Source organism: Rhineura floridana, chromosome 12 (assembly GCF_030035675.1).
Source record: "Rhineura floridana isolate rRhiFlo1 chromosome 12, rRhiFlo1.hap2, whole genome shotgun sequence".
NCBI classification, from domain to species: domain Eukaryota; kingdom Metazoa; phylum Chordata; class Lepidosauria; order Squamata; family Rhineuridae; genus Rhineura; species Rhineura floridana.
The window spans coordinates 6,202,472-6,226,703 of NC_084491.1; the positions used below are offsets into that span (position 1 = coordinate 6,202,472).

The window sequence follows — 24,232 nt, forward strand, 5'->3', positions numbered from 1 at the left end:
ACTGAAATCCAAAGGTCTTATTCAAAATCTTTTATAAAAGATTTCAGAAATCAAAGGGGTGAGCTGCATTGGTCTCTTACAGCAAATACCCAAGAACTCTTCTTAATCAGTATATTAGGTCATGGGTAGCGAACCTGCTGCCCTCATGGCTATGACTGCCATTATTCCTGAAAATTGGCAATGCTAGCCAGGGCTGCTGGAAGTTGCGAGTCCAGCAACATCTGGAGGGCACCTCATTAGTTATTTGTGTGTATGTTAGGTGGTCAGTGATGTGTGAGAAGGGCAAATCTGTACATGCTTCAAAGCTGTTTTGGCAGATTTGTATACGCTTTGAGACTATACTGGCTGACAGGAGCTGCAATCCAAAATGACTAGGTTGGTGAGAGCTGGATTAGGGAATGGTAAAGAACATATTCAAGGTGATTTTCCTTTTATATCATGAATAATGGTTTTTATAGTGTAAGTTAGGCAACAATACCCTGCAATATCTCAAAAGGCACCTCAGTAAACATTTAGGTGACCTAAGTGTGGTGTAGTGGTTAAGGTGCTGGACTACGACCTGGGAGACCAGGGTTCGAATCCCCACATAGCCATGAAGCTCACTGGGTGACCTTGGGCCAGTCACTGCCTCTCAGCCTCATGAAAACCCTGTTCATAGGGTCGCCATAAGTCAGAATTGACTTGAAGGCAGTACATTCATTCATTCATTTGGATAAATTGCTTGCAGAAAATGTATGTATGTATTTATTTATTTTATTATACTTGTATACCGCCCCATAGCTGAAGCTCTCTGGGCGGTTTACAGTAACTAAAAACATTACAACAAATACAATTTAAAACAGATCTTATAAAAACAATTTAAAACACAATTTAAAAATTTAAACAGTATAAAACACATGCTAAAATGCCTGGGAGAAGAGGAAAGTCTTGACCTGGCGCCGAAAAGATAACAGTGTTGGTGCCAGGCACACCTCGTCAGGTAGATCATTCCATAATTTGGGGGCCACCACTGAGAAGGCCCTCTCCCTTGTTGCCATCCTCTGAGCTTCCCTACATTAGCCAAAAGTGCATGCAAAAATCTATTTATTTTAAACAACAGCAAGAGAATAAAACAATCAAAACACATCCACATCTATGTGACTAGATAGGCTTGGGGAAAGAATTTTTTTTTAAGCAGGTGCTGAAAGAACACAACAATGGCACCTGCCTGATATCAATCGGCAGGGAGTTCTAAAAAGTGGATGTTGCCACACTAAAAGAAAAAAATCTAAAAAGTGAGAAACAAATAATATGTGGCCCCTGTAACAGTGCCTGTTCCGCAGGTCAAAGCAGTCGAGTGGGCGCATAAGGGGTAAGGCAATCCTCCAGGTGTACTGGTCCTAAGCTGTTAAGGGCTTTATATACCAATAATAACACCTTGAATGTGGCCTGGTAACAATTCAGCAGAGCTTCCTCTTTTTGCTTTGCTTATCATGCGGTTGGGCTCACTGCAAAGCACAGGACTGGAGAGACTCAAACCATTCATCATCAGCATTTTTTAAAGCAGATTTTCCAACTGCACAAATTCCCCTTTGGACACCCCACACTAAACAAACAAAGAGCACAAGGCATGCTTTGCTCCTTGCTTGCACCCTGGTCTCAGTGTCAGTTTCTCCACAGAAGTCAGTGGTGATGATCTACTATACAGCAACCATTCAGTTATGAATCTGCCTGAGTTCACTATCAGGACAATCCAGCTGTGCAGGAACCAATGGAACATTCTAAAGCCTCCTGTGACAAATTTGCTAAACACTTTGCTGATAAAATTGAGTGCCTGAAGAGCACGATTCTGTATACCGTGGATACAGGAAGTGTGCCAGAGTCGGCCAGTTGTATTCCGGTCTGGTGGGATCGGTTTCAGCCTCTTCCCTCTGAGGAAGTGGACAAGGTGCTCTCTACTGTGAGGCCGACCACTTGTTTGCTTGATCCTTGCCCCACATGGCTCATTTTGGGCTGTAAAGAGAGACTGAGCGAAGGGATCAAGGCAGTGGTGAATGCTTCCTTAGAAGAAGGTGCAGTGCCATTAGCCCTCAAGGAGGCGGTAATAAAGCCCATTCTGAAAAAGACCTCCTTGGATCCCCAAGAATTGAACAACTTTCGCCCAGTTTCTAATTTACCATTTCTAGGCAAGGTGATTGAGCGAGTGGTGGCCAAACAGTTACAGACACACTTGGATGAAGCAGATTATTTGGATCCATTCCAGTCGGGCTTCAGGACTGGTCATGGAACTGAAACAGCCTTGGTCGCTCTGGTGGATGATTTAAGGAGGGCGTTGGACAAGGGAGAACATGCATTCCTCATCCTCTTGGATCTCTCAGTGGCTTTTGATACCGTCGACCACGGTATCCTTTTAGATCGCCTGAAGGGAATGGGAATAGGGGGCACCGTTTTACGGTGGTTCCGTTCCAATCTCTCAGACAGGCATCAGCGGGTGGCATTGTGGGATGAGGTTTCAGACCCTTGGCCTCTCAATTGTGGTGTGCCACAGGGTTCTATCCTCTCCCCCATGCTATTCAACATCTATGTAAAGCCGCTGGGAGCCATCATCAGGAGATTTGGGCTGCGGTGCCACCAATATGCGGATGACACTCAGCTCTATCTCTCATTCAAGTCCTCACCAGAGTTGGCTGTGGAGACCATTTCCAATTGCCTGAGGTCATAAGTGAATGGATGGGAGGAAATAGGCTGAAACTAAACCCTGACAAGACCGAGGTGCTGCTCGTGGGAGACAGGAGAAGGCTGGGAGATATAGACCTGGTGCTCAATGGGGTAAAATTGCCCCTGAAGGACCAGGTCCGCAGCCTTGGGGTCATTTTGGACTCCCAGCTGTCCATGGAGGCTCAGGTCTTGGCAGTGAGCCGGGCAGCTTGGTATCAATTACATCTGATACAGAGGCTGCGACCCTACCTTCCTGTCCATCTTCTCCCATGGGTGGTGCATGCCCTGGTCTCCTCTCGCTTAGACTACTGTAATGCGCTCTACGTTGGGTTACCCTTGAAGACGGTCCGGAAATTACAGCTGGTACAGAATGCGGCGGCGCGTCTGATTAAGAACAGCCGTCGCTGTGATCACATCACTCCGGTGTTAGAAGATCTACACTGGTTACCAGTTGTTTACCGGGCCCAATTCAAGGTGTTGGTATTAACCTTTAAAGCCCTATACGGTCTCGGCCCAGTTTATCTGAAGGAGCACCTCCAGCATCAACAAATATGCCGCCTGACGAGATCAGCCACTCAAGACCTTATCTCGGTCCCACCAGTTAAAACAGCTAGGCTGGTGCGGACCAGACAGAGGGCATTCTCAATTGTGGCCCCCACCCTCGGGAACTCTCTCCCTTACGATCTTCGCTATGCCCCCTCCTTGCCAAGTTTTCGCCAAGCCTTGAAAACCTGGCTATTCAGGCAGGCCTACAAGACCCCTGGGGTAGCTTAATTTTATTGGCGATAGTGTGGATGGTTTTAGCTTAATTTTATATCAAAGTTTTGGTTATATGTGTATTTGATATGTTGTATTTATTTGATTTTGTACGCCGCCTAGAGTGGCTGCTGATGCGGCCAGATAGGCGGCCTAGAAATAAAATTTTATTATTTATTATTATTAATGGCTCTTGTCCCAAAGTAAATACCAGCTTAGTGACACATAGGTGCAAGGGCCATTGGATCATCCTGAAAGTTACCTATCAGTTCTGGCTGCCTATTAAAGCTGCGCTGCCAGAATTGGTACCTCTCAAACACTGGGCTTCTCCCGTTTCCATCAAGATTGCCTGAGCTGGTGATGCAAAACTAGTCCATTTGACACTGCAGTCAAGTGGGCCAGCACCTCAGACTTTCAATACTGACTGCTGACACCATAAGCTATCATTGTTTGTGTATTTGTGGGTTCATGGGTGAGGGGCACACATATAGGTAAAAAAAAGACAAGACATGAGGATCACCACTACCACCACCCCTGCTTTCTTGACTAAAAACCTTCCTGCACAAACCGCGAAGTCAGACACAGAAATGTCTTAGCTGGCAAGAAACTCCAGAACTGTCTCCAGCAGGTAGTTACAGTTCTCCTCTGCCCTTGAGAATCCTTCTTCCAAAGACCTTTAGCATAACTCACTCCTTTTCTTTTTTTAATATAGTTTTTATTGATTTTACAAACTACAAATTCCCTTAGAAATACACCTGTTAAAATGTGGAAAAAAAGAAACAGAATGGATTTCAAATGGAAGAATAAGTCAAACCCGTGTCCATAGAACATTGTTCCAGAACTCTTGAGGATCATCCAGGTGGACAGATGAGTCAAAGATGTAACTTTTGGGGCAACGTGGGCCCCGTTGTGTCTGGCAAAAACCAAACACTGCATTCCACATGACGAACCTCATACCAACGTTGGTCAAGCATGGTGGTGGCAGTGTTATGGTCTGGGGATGCTTTGCTGCATCAGGACTTGGATGACATGCCAGCGTTGAAGGAACCATGAATTCTGCTTTGTATCAGAGAATTCTACAGGAGAATGTCAGGCCATCCATCTGTCCGCTGAAGCTGAAGCGCGGCTGAGTCATGCATCAAGACAATGATCCGAAACACACAAGCAAGTCTACATCGGAATGGTTGAGGAACAAGAAATGTAAAATTTTGGAATGGCCTAGTCAAAGTCCAGACCGAAACCCCATTGAGATGTTGTGGCAGGACCTGAAAGGTGCATGCTCAAAAACCCGCAAATGTCACTGAGTTAAAGCAGTTCTGCATGGAAGAATGAGCCAAACTTCCACCACAGCACTGTGAGAGACTGATCAAGAAGTACAGGAAGTGTTTGGTTGCAGTCATTGCTGCTAAAGCTGACATAACCAGGTTTTGAGTCGAAGGGGGCAATCACGGTTTCACCTGGGGGCTTTAGGTGTTTCTTAACTTTCTTTATAAATTATAAATGAAATAAAATGCAAACTTTATAGGCAACCTTTGTCAGGATCAATTTTTGGCAAATTTTGAAGAGTCTCTGACCAGAACGATGATTCAGAAGAAGAGGAAAGGGCAAAATAAAAGTCAAAGGCCAAAATCAAGACAATAAACTACCGAAGGACTCCAAAATACCACCACGTTCCCAATGTGAGCATATTGCGTGGGTGGTTTATTTCCATATTCATTTTGATTAATGTATGCAACAAATGGGTGCCATGTATTTAAGAAACGATCTGTTTGGGTATGTCTTGAGCCAGTCGGGGTTCGGCCATTAATTTTTCCATAAAAACTAGGAACGAGGCCTTTCAACAGCAATAATCCATCGTAGCTCCAGCTAAATCTTTCCAGTGAAATGGAGATATGAGAACAAAGAGTGATGGCGAAGGAAGCCAGCAGACGAAACCTCAGGTGCCTCCAGGCCCTGCAGGAACAATGCCCACTGTCAGGGCAGGGGGGTTGCCACGGTAACACTGACCGGCCACCCACCCTTTTGACATCATTTGCTGCTGGCATAACAGCTGCCAGCCAGAGGTGTCCAGCCTGGGTTTTAGAGGAGGAGTTAGAGGTATGGAGGAGAGCAGGAGGCGTTGGGAGAGAGGAGAGAGAAGAGGCGGCGTTTGGTTTTTATTTGAATTTTGTTTCTTTTTATTTTGATCTTTCTTTTGTATTTCATTTTTTGTTTCTTTTCATTTTTGTTTCTTTCGATTTAATTCTTCTTGTTAGGGTTTAGGGTCAGGGTCAGGGTCAGGGTCACAGGGTCAGGGTAGATTAGGGTTAGGAGGGGCGGTTGCGCTCCAAGAGCTTCAGTCATGCAGAAGATGTAAGGAGGGTTTCCCCTGCTTTTCTCGATATCCTGGGGGGAGTGCCCGGGGTCCCTCACGTGGCCTTCACCCCTGGAGGTTACAGGGTCGGTTGTCCTCCTGCTCTGTTAAGTCCAGACGTCCCTCCACCACCTCCTGAGCTGCAGAGATCAGGAGGACTCTCCTCCAAAGGCTTCTCTGAGCACATCCGCCCAAGAGGAACGCAGCCGGGCCAGAAGAAAGAGCCCCCTCCCCCAACGCTTCCGCCTGCGGTCCTCATTCGGTCCTCTCCCTCCTCTCTTCTAGCTTGACGTGCCTGCAGGGTCTCCTGGTGCGCACTGCCAAACTGGCCCCTTTAGGGGCGGCTTCCCCCCCCCAAGGCGGCAGTGCACCTGCTTCACATGGAGGAGGAAGCAAGGCATCCCTTTTTGGGGGGAGGGGGAAGGTGGATGATGGCCACCTGCGGCTCAGGTCTTCCACATACGGAGAGCCCTGCTAGATCAGGTCAAAGGCCCATCTAGCCCGGCAGTCTGTTCCCACAATGGTCAACTGGAGGGCGCAGGGACAAAACCCACAACAGGAGCCCTCTTGCACTTGGGATCCCCAACAACTGCTCCTATGTAGAGGTACAATGTCTCTTCTTCTGGGTGGAATATATGGCCACCTTGGCTGGAAGTTTCCTCCATCATTTCATAGTTCTCTTCTCCAGCAGCCCCCATCAACACATCTAGTGGCAGGGAGTTCCATCCATCAGTCCTTCCTCTTGTGTGTCCTGAATCTCCCACCCTTCCGCTTCCCTGGAAGACCCCACCGGGTTCTAGCATTATGGAGGGGGAGAAACAGCTCTCCCTGTCCACTCCATGCACCATTTTACACGCCTTCCACCTTACGATGCAGAATAACAGGACACATGAAAGAGAGGAAAAGCGGGGAGGAGGAAGGAGGAGGTTGCCAGATGTGTAATGGCGGAACAGGAGTTGGATGCCCAGCCCAAGGGAAGGCCTTTGAGGGAGGGAAGGTGGCAGGGGGGAGCAGAGGGGACCCCCTCAAGCTCAGCCAGGGGATGACAAGACCCTGCCCAGCGAAGGGTCCGAGGAGAAGCCAAAGGAGGGAAGGGATGGAGCCTGGGAGAGGGTTGAGAGGGTTTGGCACAACGGGGGTAGACTAAACAGTTGCAGCAGGAGGATGAGCAGGAAGAGGGTAGAATAACGTATGTGAGGAGCAAACCTTTCCTCATATCTGTTCCTCCTCTTTCATGCAGAACCGCAGATGGAAGAGGGTGTCCCCTCTGGTGCTGTTCTTCAGCCTCCGCCCACTAGGTAACAGAGCCCACAGAGGCTTTCTCTGGCAAGCTGGAGCTCAGTTAGTCCTGCTTTGGGTTACCCGCAGCTTAATTTTTGGGACCTGATGCAGCATTTTCTCCTCTACAGCTGGAGTCTGTGAGAAGAATTGTCCTTCCTGAGCTGTCCTGGCTGTGCCTCTAAACCAATGAAGGTAAGATCTCCATCCTGGAAGCAGAGAGCCAGCCCACAGGCCTCACTTCCCACACAAAGACATCGTCTGTAGCCTCATCGGGGCATGAGGGGGCCTCTTAGCTGTCACATCAGCTGATCTCTCAAGCTGTAGGCTCTTGAAATCCCAGCCCTCCTGCCCCAAGGCAAAACGAGTGGGGTGGGGTGGGGGACAGAACTAAGTGGCAGTTGCCAGCTGCTCCCTCAGTGGTGAAGACTGATGACTGCAGCAGGAGGGGGCCAAATGATCCGAGAAGGGTGGTGAGGATGGGGGGGTGGCAGCCCCATTGGGCCAGCCAGGCATGGGACCTCCATCAGTTGCCTAAGTATGCCAGGGATGGAGTCTGGACCGTGCAAAGTCAAATAAAGCAGCCACAAGGACGACTCACTTCTGTTCCTTTCTTTCGCACCCAGAAGAGCTGCAGATTTGGAATAAGAGGCAGGACACAGCAAGGGAGGGAGCCCTATTTCTCTCTCTCTCTCTCTCTCTCTCTCTCTCTCTGTGTGTGTGTGTGTGTGTTGCTTGAGCGCTTTTGTTGTTGTTATAGATATATTGTATTTTCTAATCTTTAGATTCATAAATAAAGTCAATTTTGACTGACCTGCCATTTGTCTTTATGATCTGTGTGGCACCAGATTACTTGTACCCCAAAGCTGTGATCTGCCACCTTCCCAGTGGGGCTGAAAACTCATATATGGGGAGGGGGTTGGTGGCAGGTTTCAGAGGGCTTTGAAAGGAGGCGTGCTAGGCAACGCAGCTACCCTCTTACTTTGCCCTCAGAATGCCTCTTGGCTGGGTCTGGGGGAGAAATTCGATTCAGATTGCCTTTCAAGATGAATTTATCAAACTTTCTGATACAACATTAGAACTGAAATGCAGCCATCCTTCGAAATTCACACTTATCCGAATTTTGCAATGCAGCTCTCCAACCGAGTAATGTTTACAGAAATGCATGTATTAGGGGAAAATGTGCCCAAAGTGAAAATATTGGTGAAACTGACATACAAACGTGCATCATATCAGGATAAATTGCTTGCAGAAAATGTGTACCTTAGTCAAGAGGGCATACTAAAATGTATATATTAGGATACATTTGCACTAAAATGGTGAAGAATTTTCATGAGGATTTTTTTAAAAGAAAAAAACACACAAATTGTGGCAGAAATATGGAGAACCGAATTTTCAAACAATGAGATATGGAGAGAACCAAAATATACTGATGATTCCATCCCTACTCTGAGCTCAGCCCCTGACAAACATCCCTAAGCAAAGTTGCCCCAAACCCCAAAAGCTGTGCCAGCAACCGTCAGGGATGCTGGGAGTAGTAGTCCAATGCCATCTGGAGGGCATCGCCTTGGCTTCCCAGGTTACGGTCTATGGGCACCTGAGGCTACCACATTGCTGAAGGGAGGCAGACGTGGATGTGGTCAGTTGTCTGGACTGGGGATTGCCTGGGAATCTGGAGCACCATGGCAGCATGGTGGGATAGAAAGTGCAGGAAAATAAATAAAGATGACCCTGTTCTAAACATACCATTTATTTATTTAAGTGTATATACTTCTTGATTGTAAACAAACACACACACACACAAACAACATCTCTAAGTGGTTTACAAAAGAGATTAAACATCAATCAAAGTTTAAAACATGTAATTAAAAACATTTTTAAGCAAAACAGTAACAGACTAAATATATTAAAACACATCCACATCTATGTGTCTAAATAGGCTCACCAAAAGGGAAAAAAAGGTTTAAGCAGGTGCTGAAAAGAATACAGCAAAGGCACCTGCCTGATATCAATAGGCAGAGAGTTCCAAAAGTAGGTGCTGCTACACGAAAAGAATGATTTCTTACAAGTGCCAGCAGCGCTTGCCATTGTAGTCTATGCAAAACGGTAAGTGCATGAACACAAATGGACCTGCCAGTCAAATCCCAGCAGGTCATCCACGTAACTTGCTTCCCGGTCCACAGTTGGGGATGTGATTGACGTGTGACATGACTTTCTTGAGATCCAGTGAAAAGGCAGATGTTGGGATATCTCCAAGAACACTCCAGCGGGCACCTGGCTATTAAACGGGCATCAGAAACCTTTCCAGAATGACCTCTGGACTTGCAGCCTTGCAGCCTGTTCCAAAAGCCTCAGTGGAGGCTTCAACCAAGCAAGGAAGGTCTCAAGGTGTGTGTGTGCACAAATCATTGATTCTTCCATGGCTGGAAGGTAGTCTAGGTTGCTCTAATATCAAACAGCTGCAGATGGGTTTTTTGGTGTGTTTTAATGGTTCTGAGCTTTATAGATGTTTCATAGTTATATTGGTTATATTTTATCTATGATATGTATTTTGAGTTTTTATATCCTATTGAGAGCCATTGTGGCATAGTGGTTAGAGTGTTGGACTACGACCTGGGAGACCAGGGTTCGAATCCCCACACAGCCATGAAGCTCCCTGGGTGACCTTGGGCCAGTCACTGCCTCTCAGCCTCAGAGGGAGGCAATGGTAAACCCCCTCTGAATACCGCTTACCATGAAAACCCTATTCATGGGGTTGCCATAAGTCGGGATCAACTTTAACGCAGTACATCATCATCAAGTGGAAGAAAAAACAGGGAATGGGATGATTAAGCCAGTCTCATTTACATTTGCCTGAAGAGAAGGGAGAGGGTATCTCACTATCCCACCTCATTTTATTATTTTATTTGTTAAATTTGTTTGTTCCCCAATAATGTGGGTTCTCTGGATGATGTATAATTGAATTATTTTTAAATGATTAAAAAATAAATCACATAACACAATCACAACATGCACTAAAAAAATCAAATACAGAATTCAAAACCAGAGTTCTGATGAATGTGACATCCACATCATACAATTAAAGCACTTTGATACCACTTTACACAGTCATGGCTTCCCCCAAAGAATCCTGGGAGCTGGTGTTTGTTAAGGGTGCCAAGCCATAATCTCCTTGCTGTGTTACCTTGCCTAACGGTCATAGGACCATAGGAAGTTGCCTTGTGCTGAGTCAGATCACTGGTCCATCTAGCTCAGTACTGTCTGCACTAGCTGGCAGTGGCTCTCCAGTTTCATTCCCAGTCCTACCTGGAGATGCCACGGATTTAACCTGTGACCTTCACGTACAAGGCAGATGCTCTACCATTGAGCTACGGTCCTTCTCACCTATCAGTCCAACAGTACCTGGGCCTGTATTTCTTCCACACATGTGCATACTTCCATCACTCAGAAGTTGTTTGATCCTTACCTATTTACCTGTAGCCCTCCAGATGTTGTTGGACTCCAACTCCCATTGGCTCCAGCCAGCCTTCTAGTCATCAGGGGTGATGGGAGTTATAGTCCAACAACAACTGGAGGGTGTCACAGTGGCTACCACTAGTTTCCTGGAACAAAAAGTAAGGGCAACTCAGCAATCCTTGCTGATAGATAGAAAAACATGACAGGCAGAAGCTTCTTTGTCTTTTTTCATGTTTATTTTATTAAAATATACAGTGACTGAATATCAAGTAGTTACAGAGTACAAGAACCAGTGACTGTCTCCCCAGATTGTGCTGTGAAAGGAGGTTCAGGAGATGCTGGAATAAAAGGCGAGTGGGACATGCGGCCGCTCCTTATACTGTAATTGTACATACATCAGGAAGCATCAAGTTCAAACTCACAACATCCTGAGAGGGATTTGGGGAGTGGGTGGGAGAGGGCAGGGTAACCACACTTCATAGCCTGGTGGATCGCAGGAGACCCTGTCTGGGGCGCAAGGCAACTGGAGCACAGGAATGGGGTGGGGCGAGGGGATAATTGCCATTTAAGTCTTAAGAGAACAAGAAGAGAAATCTGAAATTGAAATTACAGCAGGTGAGTAGGGCTCTGTCCTCTTTGAAGTGCCAGGTCCGGCCACATTTTGGGTTTATGGCACAGGCTGGTGATTTTGGGGGATGCTTATGAAATCTGCCCTTTTGAATTTCTCCCTGGGATTTGGCGTCCCGAATTCCCTGATCTTGTTTCTGGAACAGCACTGATGGGACAGCAATCAGCCATTCTGCCTTTTCGCTTTTGTTTTTAAATTTCAGTTTGCTGCACTTTCCTGTTCAGATCGTTTCCTTTCCTATACAAATTACTAATGGACATAAGTGTGTGATTAAACTGAACCACAAAAAGGAATTTTAAATGTGATCACGTCAAGACTCCCTTTCTTTTCATCTTGCAGTGTGACTTAATCAATGCAAATGTGCAAGGGTGTGCATCCGTAAATTGTAAGAAGGAAAAATGCAAACTGAAAATTAATTTTAAAATAATTAAGTTAAACAGAAAGCAGGAAGAGCCGAGCTGTGCAAGAAGCAAGGGAAGGGAGGGGAATTGTCTCGTCCTGGGTTTTCAATCTTTCTACAAGCCCGGATAGTAGAGGGAGAGGAAGGTCAGTATAGAGCCCCTGTTCTCCCCACAGCTAGTGCAAAGCATTCTGGGACACCTTCCAGGATGCATTTTTCAGTTCATGCAGTGCAATAGTAAGGCCTACAGCTAGCATAAATTGAGTGTGTGACCTGGGAGGTGCTCCAGAATCCTTTGCAATTGCTTAGAGCAAGTGCAGGGAACCTTTGGGCCTCCAGATGTTGCTGGACTACATCTCCCATCATCCTTGGACGTTGGCCATGCTTGCTGGGGTTGATGGGAGTTGCAGTTCAGCAACATCTGGAGTGCAAAAGGTTCCTCACCCCTGGCTTAAGGGTTATGGAGCAGACACGTCAATGTGGACAAGGTCCCTAGAGGGACCACTGGCATAGAGGCGTCTGGCTCATACTGTGTCAGGCACAGGGCCAAGTACATTCAAAGGAATACCGTCCTTCCTTTTTCTTTCCAGGAGAATACGTCTGCAGAATACCTGCTAACGAAGCTTAAGATCAAAGCTTTCAAGGACTTGCCTGCAGTTAAGTTAAACAGAAGACAGGAAGAGCCGAGCTGTGAAAGGGAGGAGAGGTGAATTGTCTCAGAGCCAACAAACATTCCTAGAGCTCTGCTGCTGCACATCCACCCAAGAGGCATTGCTCTGGTAAGCTGCAGTCAAATTACAGCACCTGTGTGCTTACATAGGGTGAGGCAGCCAGGAGTGGTGTTGGAGTGGGACACACAGTCTGTTTCCAAATGGACTTGCATATCATCTTCCTGTTCCTCTCCCTTTAGCTTAAGGGGGAAAGTGGGAAAAAAAGTGCAATGCAGACCCTGTGTAGTCTCCAGGGTGAAATCTGAGATATGGAACTTGTGCCCAGCTAATAAAGAGCTGGGAGGGGGCAGAGGTAGCTCTACCATGAAGGGCCATGGGTGCAGTTCAGGGTGGCAATGTGGAAGTTCTCTTCTGCAAACCCCACCAGAATGAAAAGGAGCTATGCAAGAGCACTACTCTGCAGAGGAAACTGCCCTATTCAAGTATTGAAGGATCTGATGGTTTGAGGACTGGAGCTTAACAATTTGGGGAGGGAGGGGTAGAGTTCACGCTCAGAAAAGCAGGACTCTTCTTCACTAGGCTGCTAGAAAAATATCTCCCTGGGCTAAGACACCTCTTTTCCTGATGACGTTCCCTGCCATACCAGAGATTCCCAGGAAAGCCCCGCCACTCTCTCCCGCCCCCTGCCCTTTCTCCCCCGTGGCTCCTAGATGTTCAGTTGTGAGAATCCAGCAAGTCTTGCAAGCAAGTGGCATCTTTTCCCTTTTTTTGTCATTCATTTTTTCCTCCTGGAAATATAAAAAGAGTTTTTTGGTTGGTTTCTTAGTTATCTCAGAAAGCTGTGTGTGTGCTTCACAAGAATGGTGGACGGGTCTGTCCAGTGCAGGCCAAGGAGGCAGGTGAGGCAGGAGAGACGAGGCGGGACCCCTGGCATCCTAAATGACATTCTCAAACAGCTGCATGGAGGTCATGATGTTCTCATCCTGACGGGGGAGGGGGAGGGAGGGAGAGAGAGAGAGAGAGAGAGAGGTCTCAAACAAAAAATGGTAACTAGGTTCATCATCTCTGGGCCTGTAATTATAACAGGAATTCCCAAATGGTTTGCAATAAATGAAATTAATGAAATCATTAAATATTCTGCAACAAGCCCAAAGCACTCCTCCACATGGTGCGAGGTGCGCTCACTGCAGCTGTGCATGTTTTACTGCTGTGACTTTGGCTTTTTCCAAGCATCCTCCAATGGGGAAGGGAATTCTCTGCTGTGTGTCTGCAGCAGGTCCAGCTAGATGGCTCAGTCATTCACTTTCAGTGCAGAGAGGCAGCAGAATCAGAGCAGGCTGATCTGGGCTTACATCACTTAATCAGGGGCACACCCAGATCAGTATCTCATGACGGGGACAACCCGTACACATTTTTCAGCGCAGTCTGGGTAAATCCGATGATTTTTATTTAGCGCATTTATTGGCAGATATGAATCCACAGGTTACAGGAAAAGTGGCTAGTTTCTGTACTGCTGCCATGGTATGCAGGAAATCAATGACAAATTATATTATATAGGAATCCATTAAGGTATAATCTTGGGGTTTGGTTGGTTAAACACATACATTTGTAGCTCTGTATATCGATTATATTCTCTTATTCAGTGCTGATTTCATGTAGTTCATATGATTCTGATTTTTATTCCTGATATGTATATATTGGTCTGTGACCGAAATAAAATTTTACTCATTCTCAGAGGAAAGCCTTGTCAGGTGTAAGAGTGAAAGTTTGTGTCTCCAGTTTTAATTCTGCAATAAGAGTGCTCAGCTATCGGAGATTTTGGAAACACTGTGATAATGGGGGACTGTGGAGCTATAGCACAAGCCGTCAGATCACATGACTTCAGCAAACATTGTGGGGGGAATCAAGCCACAGTCACCCAGAAATGAAAGTAGCCACCCGAATTTTTGGAAACCAGCAATTCTCCCTTGATAAACATGATGGTTGCATTTCCTTTGGTGGACATGCATGAGTCATGGGCAGTGCCTTTTGGATGGCATCCGCAACTCCTGTGCCCATGCAATACAAGCATTACCCCTCCTGTGCCATTCTGAATTACTTTTCAATTACCAACACCTTCAAAAAAATTTTTTTAATGGAAACGTTTCCAACGATTTCAGTTTTCCCTCCCCTTGGAAAGCTTACATGGGAGCATTTCTTGCACCCCTTAAGACAGAAAAGTTTACAACCTTGTTTTAAAACACCAACTACAGCGCTACATTTTAAATGGGCATCAGGCTGCATGGGCTCACCTTTTGACAAGTCTCTAGGAACTCCTCAATTGTGACCACACCGTCCTGATTTTTGTCCATTTTCTGAAATGCAAAATGCGCTCTGTAACTGTCAGGTGCCTGATCTAGTGGTGTCCAGCCCCATAAATGCATCCCCACACATAAGCCTCCAGTGTTTGCAAGCCTATCCTAGATGCATACAGTTCCCCATAGGCCAGCCCATGGTGAGATTCCTTTATCTGTAGCTCCTGTCTGGTCTTCACCTGCCGTTTGAAGCAGACTTTGCTGTTCAATCCCTGCAATCCAAGGACAGTGCTTGAACTATCATAAAAAACCAGGCACAGTAAACTCTCCACCCGCATCCCCCAAGCTAAGCATGGAGCAGCTATGGTTAGTTTTGTGCCACCGGAAAGCTTGCTTCTTCATAGACATGAAGCGGCTGGAAACTCCCTTTAGGGAAGGGATGGAGAATATGTGGCCCCCTGCAGGGGGTTAGTTATTTCTTTTATTTTCAGATTTATACACTGCTTCACAATCAAAAGATACCGAAGCGGTGTGCAATGAAATAAAATAAGCTAAAATACAAAAGGTTACAAACTCAATAAACTAAAAGCAAACCTATAATTATACTATTAGTATTCCATACAAGGACTGGGTCACACTTCAGGGAAAGCCTTATTAAACACAAATGTCTTCATTAGCCACCTAAATGTCAAAACGCTAGGCGCTTGGCTAACTTCAGCTGGTAACTGCTTCCAGAGGGCTGGAGCTGCAACACTAAAAGCCTGGAACAAAGCCATCCTGTTTGTGCAAGGACTCCCAACTGAGAACCCCCAGAACAGATTTGGGGGAGCATGAAGGGGGAGGAGAGGAAGGAGAAGTTCTGTTGTGCAAGCGGTAGTCCTTATGCCGACGGGGCGACTTTGCTGGATGCAATCCTCAGTCTCTAAAGTACCTTAACTGGGGCACAGGATACCCTCAGCGGTGCCTCATCCAAGGAATGCAGCAGTTGCCCAGCAGGAATATCTGGACCGAAGTGGTCAGGAGGTGGTCTTTTTATACTACTTGTGGTCCAACTCCCATCAGCCTCAGCCAGCAAGGCCAACGGTCAGGGATGATGGCAACTGTAGTGCCCTCGGGGCATCAAACGCACAGCTGATGTCCAAGGGGAGTTGGGTTATCCTTCTGCAGACATGTGTCTACACAGCCATTTTAGGCACCCTGCTGCTCCAAAATGGAGACAATAGTCCAGAAATCAGAAGAAGGCTAGGACTGGGGAGGGCCACTATGAGAGAACTAGAAAAGGTCCTCAAATTAAAAGATGTATCACTGAACACTAAAGTCAGGGTCATTCAGAGGATGGTATTCCCGATCTCTATGTATGGATGTGACGTTGGACTGTGAAAAAAGCGGATAAGAGAAAAATCAACTCCTTTTAAATGTGGTGTTGGAGGAGAGCTTTGCACATACCATGGACTGCGAAAAAAACAAATAATTGGGTGTTATTTGTTGTTATGTGCCTCCAAGTCAACTACGACTTATGGCGACCCTATGAATCAGTGACCTCCAAGAGCATCTGTCATAAACCACCCTGTTCAGATCTTGTAAGTTCAGGTCTGTGGCTACCTTTATGGAATCAATCCATCTCTTGTTTGGCCTTCTTCTTTTTCTACTCCCTTCTGTTTTTCCAAGCATTATTATTTTTTCTAGTGAATCATGTCTTCTGATTATGTGTCCAAAGTATGATAACCTCAGTTTCGGCTTAGGTCCAGGCTATCTGTTAGATCGTGTCTCCCTCTATGATCGTGTCCGAGCTTTGAGATCATCTGGTGAGGCCCTGCTCAATATTCCATCCTTCTCACAAGCTTGCTTTGTAAAAACACAGAATAGGGCCTTTTCAGTGGCTGCCCCTAGATTGTGGAATTCCCTCCCTAGTGAGGTTCGACTGGCTGCCTCACTTTCATCCTTTCGTGCCCAGGTTAAGACTATTTTATTCAGATGGGCTTTTAACTAATATTGTCTTTTTAACTTTTACTGATTTAATCTATTTTTAATTGTTTTAAACTGTATATTGCTTGTTTTTAATTGATTATGGTTTTTATTTGTAAGCCGCCCTGAGTTCCTTGGAAATAGGGCGGGGTATAAATATTTTAAATAAATAAATAAATAAAATAAAATAAATCAATAAATAAATCAATAAATCATCATTTTAGCTTCTAGTGATAGTTCTGGTTTAATCTGTTCTAACACCCAATTATTTGTCTTTTTTGCAGTCCATGGTATCCATAAAGCTCTTCTCCAGCACCACATTTCAAATGCGTTGATTTTTCTCTTATCCGCCTTTTTCACTGTCCATAGAGATCGGGAATACCATGGTCTGAATGATCCTGACTTTAGTGTTCAGTGATACATCTTTACATTTGAGGACCTTTTCTAGTTCTCTCACAGCTGCCCTCCCCAGTCCTAGCCTTCTTCTCATTTCTTGACTATTATCTCCATTTTGGTTAATGATTGTGCCAAGGTATTGATAATCCTTGACAAGTTCAATGTCCTCATTGTCAACTGTAAAGTTACATAAATCTTCTGTTGTCATTACTTTAGTCTTTTTGACGTTCAGCTGTAGTCCTGCTTTTGTGCTTTCCTCTTTAACTTTCATCAGCATTCGTTTCAAATCATTACTGGTTTCTGCTAGTAGTATGGTATCATCTGCACATCTTAAATTATTGATATTTCTCCCTCCAATTTTAACACCTCCTTCTTCTTGGTCCAATCCTGCTTTCCGTATGATATGTTCTGCATATAGATTAAATAAATAGGCTGATAAAATACACCCCTGTCTTACACCCTTTCCGATGGGGAACCAATCAGTTTCTCCATATTCTGTCCTTACAGTAGCCTCTTGTGCAGAGTATAGGTTGCGCATCAGGACAATCAGATGCTGTGGCACCCCCATTTCTTTTAAAGCATTCCATAGTTTTTCATGATCTACACAGTCAAAGGCTTTGCTGTAATCTAGAAAGCACAGGGTGATTTTCTTCTGAAATTCCTTGGTCCGTTCCATTATCCAACGTATGTTTGCAATATGATCTCTGGTGCCTCTTCCTTTTCTAAATCCACCTTGGACGTCAGGCATTTCTCGCTCCATATATGGCAAGAGCCTTTGTTGTAGAACCTTGAGCATTACTTTACTTGCATGGGATATTAAGGCAATAGTTCGATAATTACTGCATTCTCTGGGATCCCCTTTCTTTGGAATTGGGATATATATGGAAAGCTTCCATTCTGTGGGCCATTGTTTAGTTTTCCATATTTCTTGACAGATTTTAGTCAAAATTTGGACTGATTCAGTCTCAGTAGCTTGTAGCAACTCTATTGGTATGCCATCTATTCTTGGTGATTTGTTTCTTCCAAGTATTTTAAGAGCAGCTTTCACCTCGCATTCTAAAATTTCTGGTTCTTCATCATATGCTTCCTCCGTGAATGAATCTGTCATCCTTGCATCTCTTTTATAGAGTTCTTCGGTGTATTGCTTCCATCTTCCTTTTATTTCATCTTGGTCAGTCAGTGTGTTCCCCTGTTGATTATTCAACATCCCTACTCGTGGTTTAAATTTCCCTTTCGTTTCTCTAATCTTTTGGAATATGGCTCTTGTTCTACCCTTTTTGTTGTCCTCTTCTGTTTCTATACAGTAACTATTGTAATAGTTCTCTTTGTCCCTACGTACTAGTCACTGTTGCATTTAGGCAGAGCTTGGAAAAGTTACTTTTTTGAACTACAGCTCCCATCAGCCCCAGCCAGCATGGCCACTGGATTGGGCTGATGGGAGTTGTAGTTCAAAAAAGTAACTTTTCCAAGCTCTGCATTTAGGGTTCTGACTGTGTTTCTATCTCCTTTTGCTTTTGCTTTCCTTCTCTCTTTAACCATTTGAAGAGTTTCTTCAGTCATCCATTGGGGTCTTTCTCTCTTTTTAACTAGTATTGTCTTTTTGCATTCTTCTCTGATAACGTCTCTGACTTCATTCCATAGTTCTTCTGGTTCTCTGTCAACTAAGTTTAAAGCCTCAAACCTGTTCCTTACTTGATCTTTATATGCTTCTGGGATGTTATTTAAATTGTATTTTGGCATTATGATTGCTTTGTTGGTCTTCTTTAGCTTTACTCTGATTTTCGATACGACCAGTTCATGATCTGTACCGCAGTCTGCTCCTGGTCTTGTTTTTGCAGAAAGTATGGAACTTCTCCATCTTCTGCTACCAATTATATAATCAATTTGATTCCTATATTGACCATTTGGTGATGTCCACGTGTATAGTCGTCTTTTTGGTTGCTCAAAAAATGTGCTCGCAAGAAACAAATTATTGGCTTCACAGAATTCAATAAGTCTTTCTCCTGCTTCGTTTCTGTCTCCTAGGCCCCATTTCCCCACAATTCCTAATTCTTCTCTGTTCCCTACTTTTGCATTCCAATCCCCCATGATTATCAGCACATCTTGTTTTGGTGTGTGATCAATTTCTTCCTGTACTTCTGCGTAAAATCTCTCCAATTCCTCTTCTTCTGTGTTTGCCGTCGGAGCATAGACTTGGATGATGGTTGTGTTGATAGGTTTCCCATTTAATCTCATTGAGATCACTCGCTCAGACCTTGCATTGTAGCTCCTAATTGCTCTTGCTCCATCACTTCTCACTATTAAAGCAACCCCATTTCTTCTTAATTTCTCATTTCCTGCATAAAATATTTTGTAGTTGCCTGATTGGAAATGTCCCATTCCCGTCCATTTTAGTTCGCTCACACCAAGTATTGTAATGTTGATGCGTTCCATTTCTTGCTTGACAATTTCTAACTTTCCCTGGTTCATGCTTCTCACATTCCATGTTCCTATTGTGTGCATTGTACAACTCCAGACTCTCCTTTCGCATCTGTGCGCATCAGCCTTTGGGCTTCCTTTCAGCTTTGACCCAGCTGCGTCATTAGCCACAGCGCTACTCGTACTTGTCCTTTGTTCTTCCCCAGTAGCTCGGTGAGTGCCTTCTGACCTGGGGGGTCTCATCTTCCAGCACTATCTCGTGTTGCATTTTGGATACTCTGTTCATAGGGTTTTTGTGGTAAGAGATATTCAGAGGTGGTTTACCATTGCCTTCCTCTGAGTTTGGATACATCTTAGTCTGGTGTTTCAGCTTTGACCATTCCGTCTTCGGTACCCCTGCCAGGAGTCTAGCCTCTTGGTCTAGACTCGTGATGGCATTGCTCTCAGCTTCTTCAACACACTCAAACCCCCTCACCACGTTAAGGTGTGCATCTGAATAGGAGGAATTGGGTGTTAGAACAAATCAAACCAGAACTGTCACTGGAAGCTAAAATGATGAAACTGAGGTTATCCTACTTTGGACACATCATGAGAAGACCTGATTCACTAGAAAAGACAATAATGCTGGGAAAAACAGAAGGGAGTATAAAAAGAGGAAGGCCAAACAAGAGATGGATTGATACCGTAAAGGAAGCCACAGACCTGAAGTTACAAGATCTGAACAGGGTGGTTCATGACAGATGCTCTTGGAGGTCACTGATTCATAGGGTCGCCATAAGTCGTAATCAACGTGAAGGCACATAACAACAACAACAAGCTGCTTGTGCCACATGATATCACCTCGTCTGTGCCGTGTTCGGCTCCTGCATGCTTTTTGTTTCGTGGCTGTGCGGGCGGCTCTCTTGAGAAGGGTAAGTGACCCCCAACGTCCCAGCTGCTGTCTTGACTAGCCAATTACCTGTGCCCCCCCTTCCACTCGTCTTACCTGGAAGAACCGTTCCACGTGTTCAATGGGAGCATCTTCCCTCACGATTGGGTAGGTGTAGCGACCCATCATGTCATAGATGGACTTCATTATTGCCAGCATCTCCTGGCAGAGAAGGAGAGCAGAGCAGTCAGAGTCAGCTTCCTCCCACCGGCCCCTTTCCAACCTTGCTGGCTATAAAGAGGCCTAACAGAGATTTCTTCACAAAGTCATGGAAGTGTCTGTTGCTGAATGCGAACAGACGGGCTCTGCTCAAATACGAGAAGTTTGAAGGAAACAAGGGATTTTTGCGTCTCTGACCTTTATCAGCCTGATCTTCACTTTTCCAACTTGGATAAAGGCCATAGGACAGTAGCACAGCATCTGCTTTCCATGCAGAAGGTCCCAGGTTCAATCCCCAACATCTCCAGGTGTGGCTGGGAATGAGACCTGCCTGAAAACCTGGAAAGCTGCTGCCAGTCAGTGTACTGAGCTAGATGGACCAATCGTTTGACTCTCCATAAGGCAGCTTCCTATTTAAATCAGCCATTTGTTTAGAACCCAGAAGACTGGAATCTTATTTAATTTTTAGGGGAAGGGCTGCACCTCAGTTGTAGAGGACATGCTCTGCATGCAGAAGGTCCCAAGATCACTCCCAAGATCACTCCCTGGCATCTCCAGGTAGGGCTGGGAGAGACTCCTGCCTGAAACCTTGGAGAGCCACTGCCAGTCAGTGTCGACAGTACTGGGCTAGATAGAGCAATGGTCTAAGGCAGCTCCCTGTGTTGACCATCAGCCATCCAACAGTCATTAGTTCCTCTTATTGTCTTCTGTGCCTCCCCAAAGACCCACACAGGAATGAGAGTAATGTCTGAGCCACTCTCAGATTCAGGGACTGTGCCCGAGTCTGAGAGAGGAGCCGTCAGCCCCTGCACACCTTCTTGGCGTATCAACTCATTCTCCTCCAGCATTCCACACGTGACGATAGGGACGCAATTCCTGTAACACCCCAATTCTCTTACCAAAGAACACCTCCAAGGGCAAACACATACATTACACATTGCTGATGGCTCTGCTATGTCAACTATACATCATATTCATTCAATTAATAAACTCAATCAATCAATCAATCGATCAATCTGCAATAGCTAGCCCTCTACTGATTTACAAGCCAGGATGGGGTTTGCTCTTTTACTGAAAGGTAGACTAGAAAAACTGCAATCACTGATATTATGCTATTACAGTTCCAAATATATCTCAGCATCTACAGTGTGTGCTATGACAGGCTGTGCACCATATGGCACCTTCCGTGTCTGTGCATAGGCATTTATATGCCTGTGCGCACTAGAGAAAACAAACTCAGAAACTTTTAAATACCCTGGAAAGGGAGGCCACTCCCAGACTGTCACTGTTTTGCAGGTGGGGATCAATCATATACCAGCAAATTTAGGTTGTGCAACTAAAGTGGGTCTGGCACTCTTGCACTCTTGTACAGCAAACCCGCTTTAAAACAAAACACCCAGTCCTCCTTCCCCCACACATTTTGCAGTAAGGAAAACGACAGGGAAATGCCTTAGAAAGTGCAGGATAAGAATCACTTGATGTGATGTAGAATAACCTTTGTGCAAACAAATCAGAATGAATGTGCAGTAAACAGCAGGCATCATATAATCTCTGCACAAACTTTGTGAAAACAAATCAGTATGAATGCTCAATAAAACAGGTTGTCTGGAAGAGCCTGGAGCTGAACCCCAAAGAATGAATCTCTAAATACTTCATACTAACAAGAATGAATCATTCCCCAAAGGCAAAGATTGGAGCAAAATAGGACCAGTGCTTTGGCACGGCCAAGCAATAAAACAAATAGGAATTAGTCCTGGTAAATAAGGACAGTCGGGGCATATTGAAAGGTAAGCCTTGAGGATGCCAGAGCATGCACACACACACACAAACACACAACTCTTAGCAGGTACCTCCTTGGTGATATAGCCGTCCTTGTTGATGTCATAAAGGTTGAATGCCCAGTTCAGCTTTTCATGCACGGTCCCACGCAGCAGGATGGAGAGGCCAATGACAAAATCCTGCAAGAGAGGGTGGCACAGGGAGATTGGGTATCCCACAGCACACCTCCCATGAGAGGAGCACACCCTCCTTCCACTCTTGTGCAATCACTTGGAGCCAAACTAGAAATTACATTAGTGATGTGATTGCAGTTAATGAGTTTGATCTGAACTGAGTGGTGCATTAAAATAAATGGGACTTAAACCATAGCTAACTTGTCCCATTGATTCCAATGAGAGTGAAGCTCAATTACCTTAGTCTGGATAGAAACCAGTGTGACTATGCCCCCTCCCCCGCAGGATTGAGCACATGCAAAAAGGCCCAGGTTCAGTCCCTGGTGTCTCCAGGTAGGGTTGGGGAACACCCCTGTCTGAAACCCTGCAGAGCTCCTGCCAGTCAGTGTCAACAATACTGAGCTAGATCAGGAGTGAGGAACCTGCAGCCCTCCAGATGTTGTTGGACTCCAACTCCTATCAGGCCCAACCAGCATGGCCAATGGCCAGGGATGATGGGAATTGTAGTTCGGCAACATCTGGAGGGCTACATATTCCTCACCCTTGAGCTAGATGAATGGACCAGTTGTCTGACTTGGTATAAGGCATCTTCCTTTTCCCATGGCACAGGGGGGAAGGCTTAGCTCTTCTCCCACACACATACTGTGGTCTAGATGAAAATCCACCCTCCCCCAACTTGGAGGGAAGCATTCACTGGCAACAGTCTGATTCCTGAAAGTAGCATTTCAGATGATGAACATAACGTCCAAAGGCTGAAGTGGATGTCATCAATTGCAATGCTCCTCTCTGGGTTCATTTTTTCTGTTGATGGGGCTCCTCTACTATTTTTGAAAACAGAATTTATCATAGAATTGTAGAGTTGGAAGAGGCCTCTAAGGCCTTTGAGTCCAACCCCCTGCTCAATGCAGGAATCCAATTTAAAGCATCTCCAACAGGTAAGCTGTCCAGCTGCCTCTTGAAGGCCTCCAGCGTTGGACAGCCCACCACCTCCCGAGGTCATTTACTTTTTCTGTTGTCTCCACTTGTTTCTGCTGCTGCCTAGCCCCAGTTCAAACAACTGTAAGAAAACTGTACATAAATGGAGTGTGTGATTCTTCAGTGGACAATATACTTTCCTTATTTGTCTATCTCACAGATTCTGGGTATGTCTGAGAGTTTAAAAAAAGGTAAAGGTGTCACCGCACTTGTAGTGCGAGTCATTTCAGACTCTTAGGGTGACATCTTGCAACATTTACTAGGCAGACCGCATATATGGGGTGGGATTGCCAGTTCCGTCCACGGCCTTTCTTTACCCCCCAGCATATGCCGGGTACTCATTTTACCGACCATGGATGGATGGAAGCCTGAGTGGACCTTGAACCCATTTAACAGAGATTCGACTTCCTCCTTTCGTTGGAATCGAACTCCGCCCATGAGCAGAGCTTCGGCTGCGTTACCGCTGCTTACCACTCTGTGCCATGGAGAATTTAAAAGGGTAAAAAGACAAAAGATGAAAAATACATTGCACAAAATTTACCTCTTGTTTATCCTCTGCCACCAAGCACAAAGGTTTTGGTGTTATTTCCAGAAAGCACTAAAAGGGTTTAGGTTTTGGAGGACAGTACTTTGTTTAATTATTGAATTAATAATTACTGGCACTTGCAAACACTACGGAAAGAATGCATTACAGCTAAAAGCACTACCTACCTACACACGCAGGCATACTGAGTTAAACACTAAGGCTGCATACATACACCATATATTTAAAGCACATTACTTCCCCCCAAGGAATCCTGTGAATTGTAGTTTACCTCTCACAGAGGTATAATTCACAGCAGCCTTAACAAACTACAGTTCCCAGGATTCTTGGGGGGAAGTCATCTGCTTTAAAAGTGCTTTAAA

At 45.3% G+C, this 24,232-nt stretch overlaps 1 protein-coding gene across 6 annotated transcripts in view; it reads right to left on the minus strand.

Moving 5' to 3' along the window:
• Window positions 1–10,741: 10,741 nt before the first annotated feature.
• KCNIP3 (potassium voltage-gated channel interacting protein 3) overlaps window positions 10,742–24,232 on the minus strand; it is a 142,154-nt gene continuing 128,663 nt past the window's right edge. For 3 of the 6 annotated variants that reach the window (XM_061593460.1, XM_061593459.1, XM_061593457.1), the window contains 4 exons: window positions 22,250–22,357; window positions 20,298–20,402; window positions 14,531–14,593; window positions 10,743–13,027 (listed from right to left, as the gene is read on the minus strand). In XM_061593460.1, the coding sequence (XP_061449444.1) occupies window positions 12,815–13,027; window positions 14,531–14,593; window positions 20,298–20,402; window positions 22,250–22,357 (489 nt within the window). In that variant the 3' untranslated portion in view covers window positions 10,743–12,814. Of the gene's footprint in view, window positions 13,223–14,530; window positions 14,594–20,297; window positions 20,403–22,249; window positions 22,358–24,232 lie in introns of all 6 variants that reach the window. The other 3 variants (XM_061593461.1, XM_061593456.1, XM_061593455.1) reach the window with 2 other exon arrangements.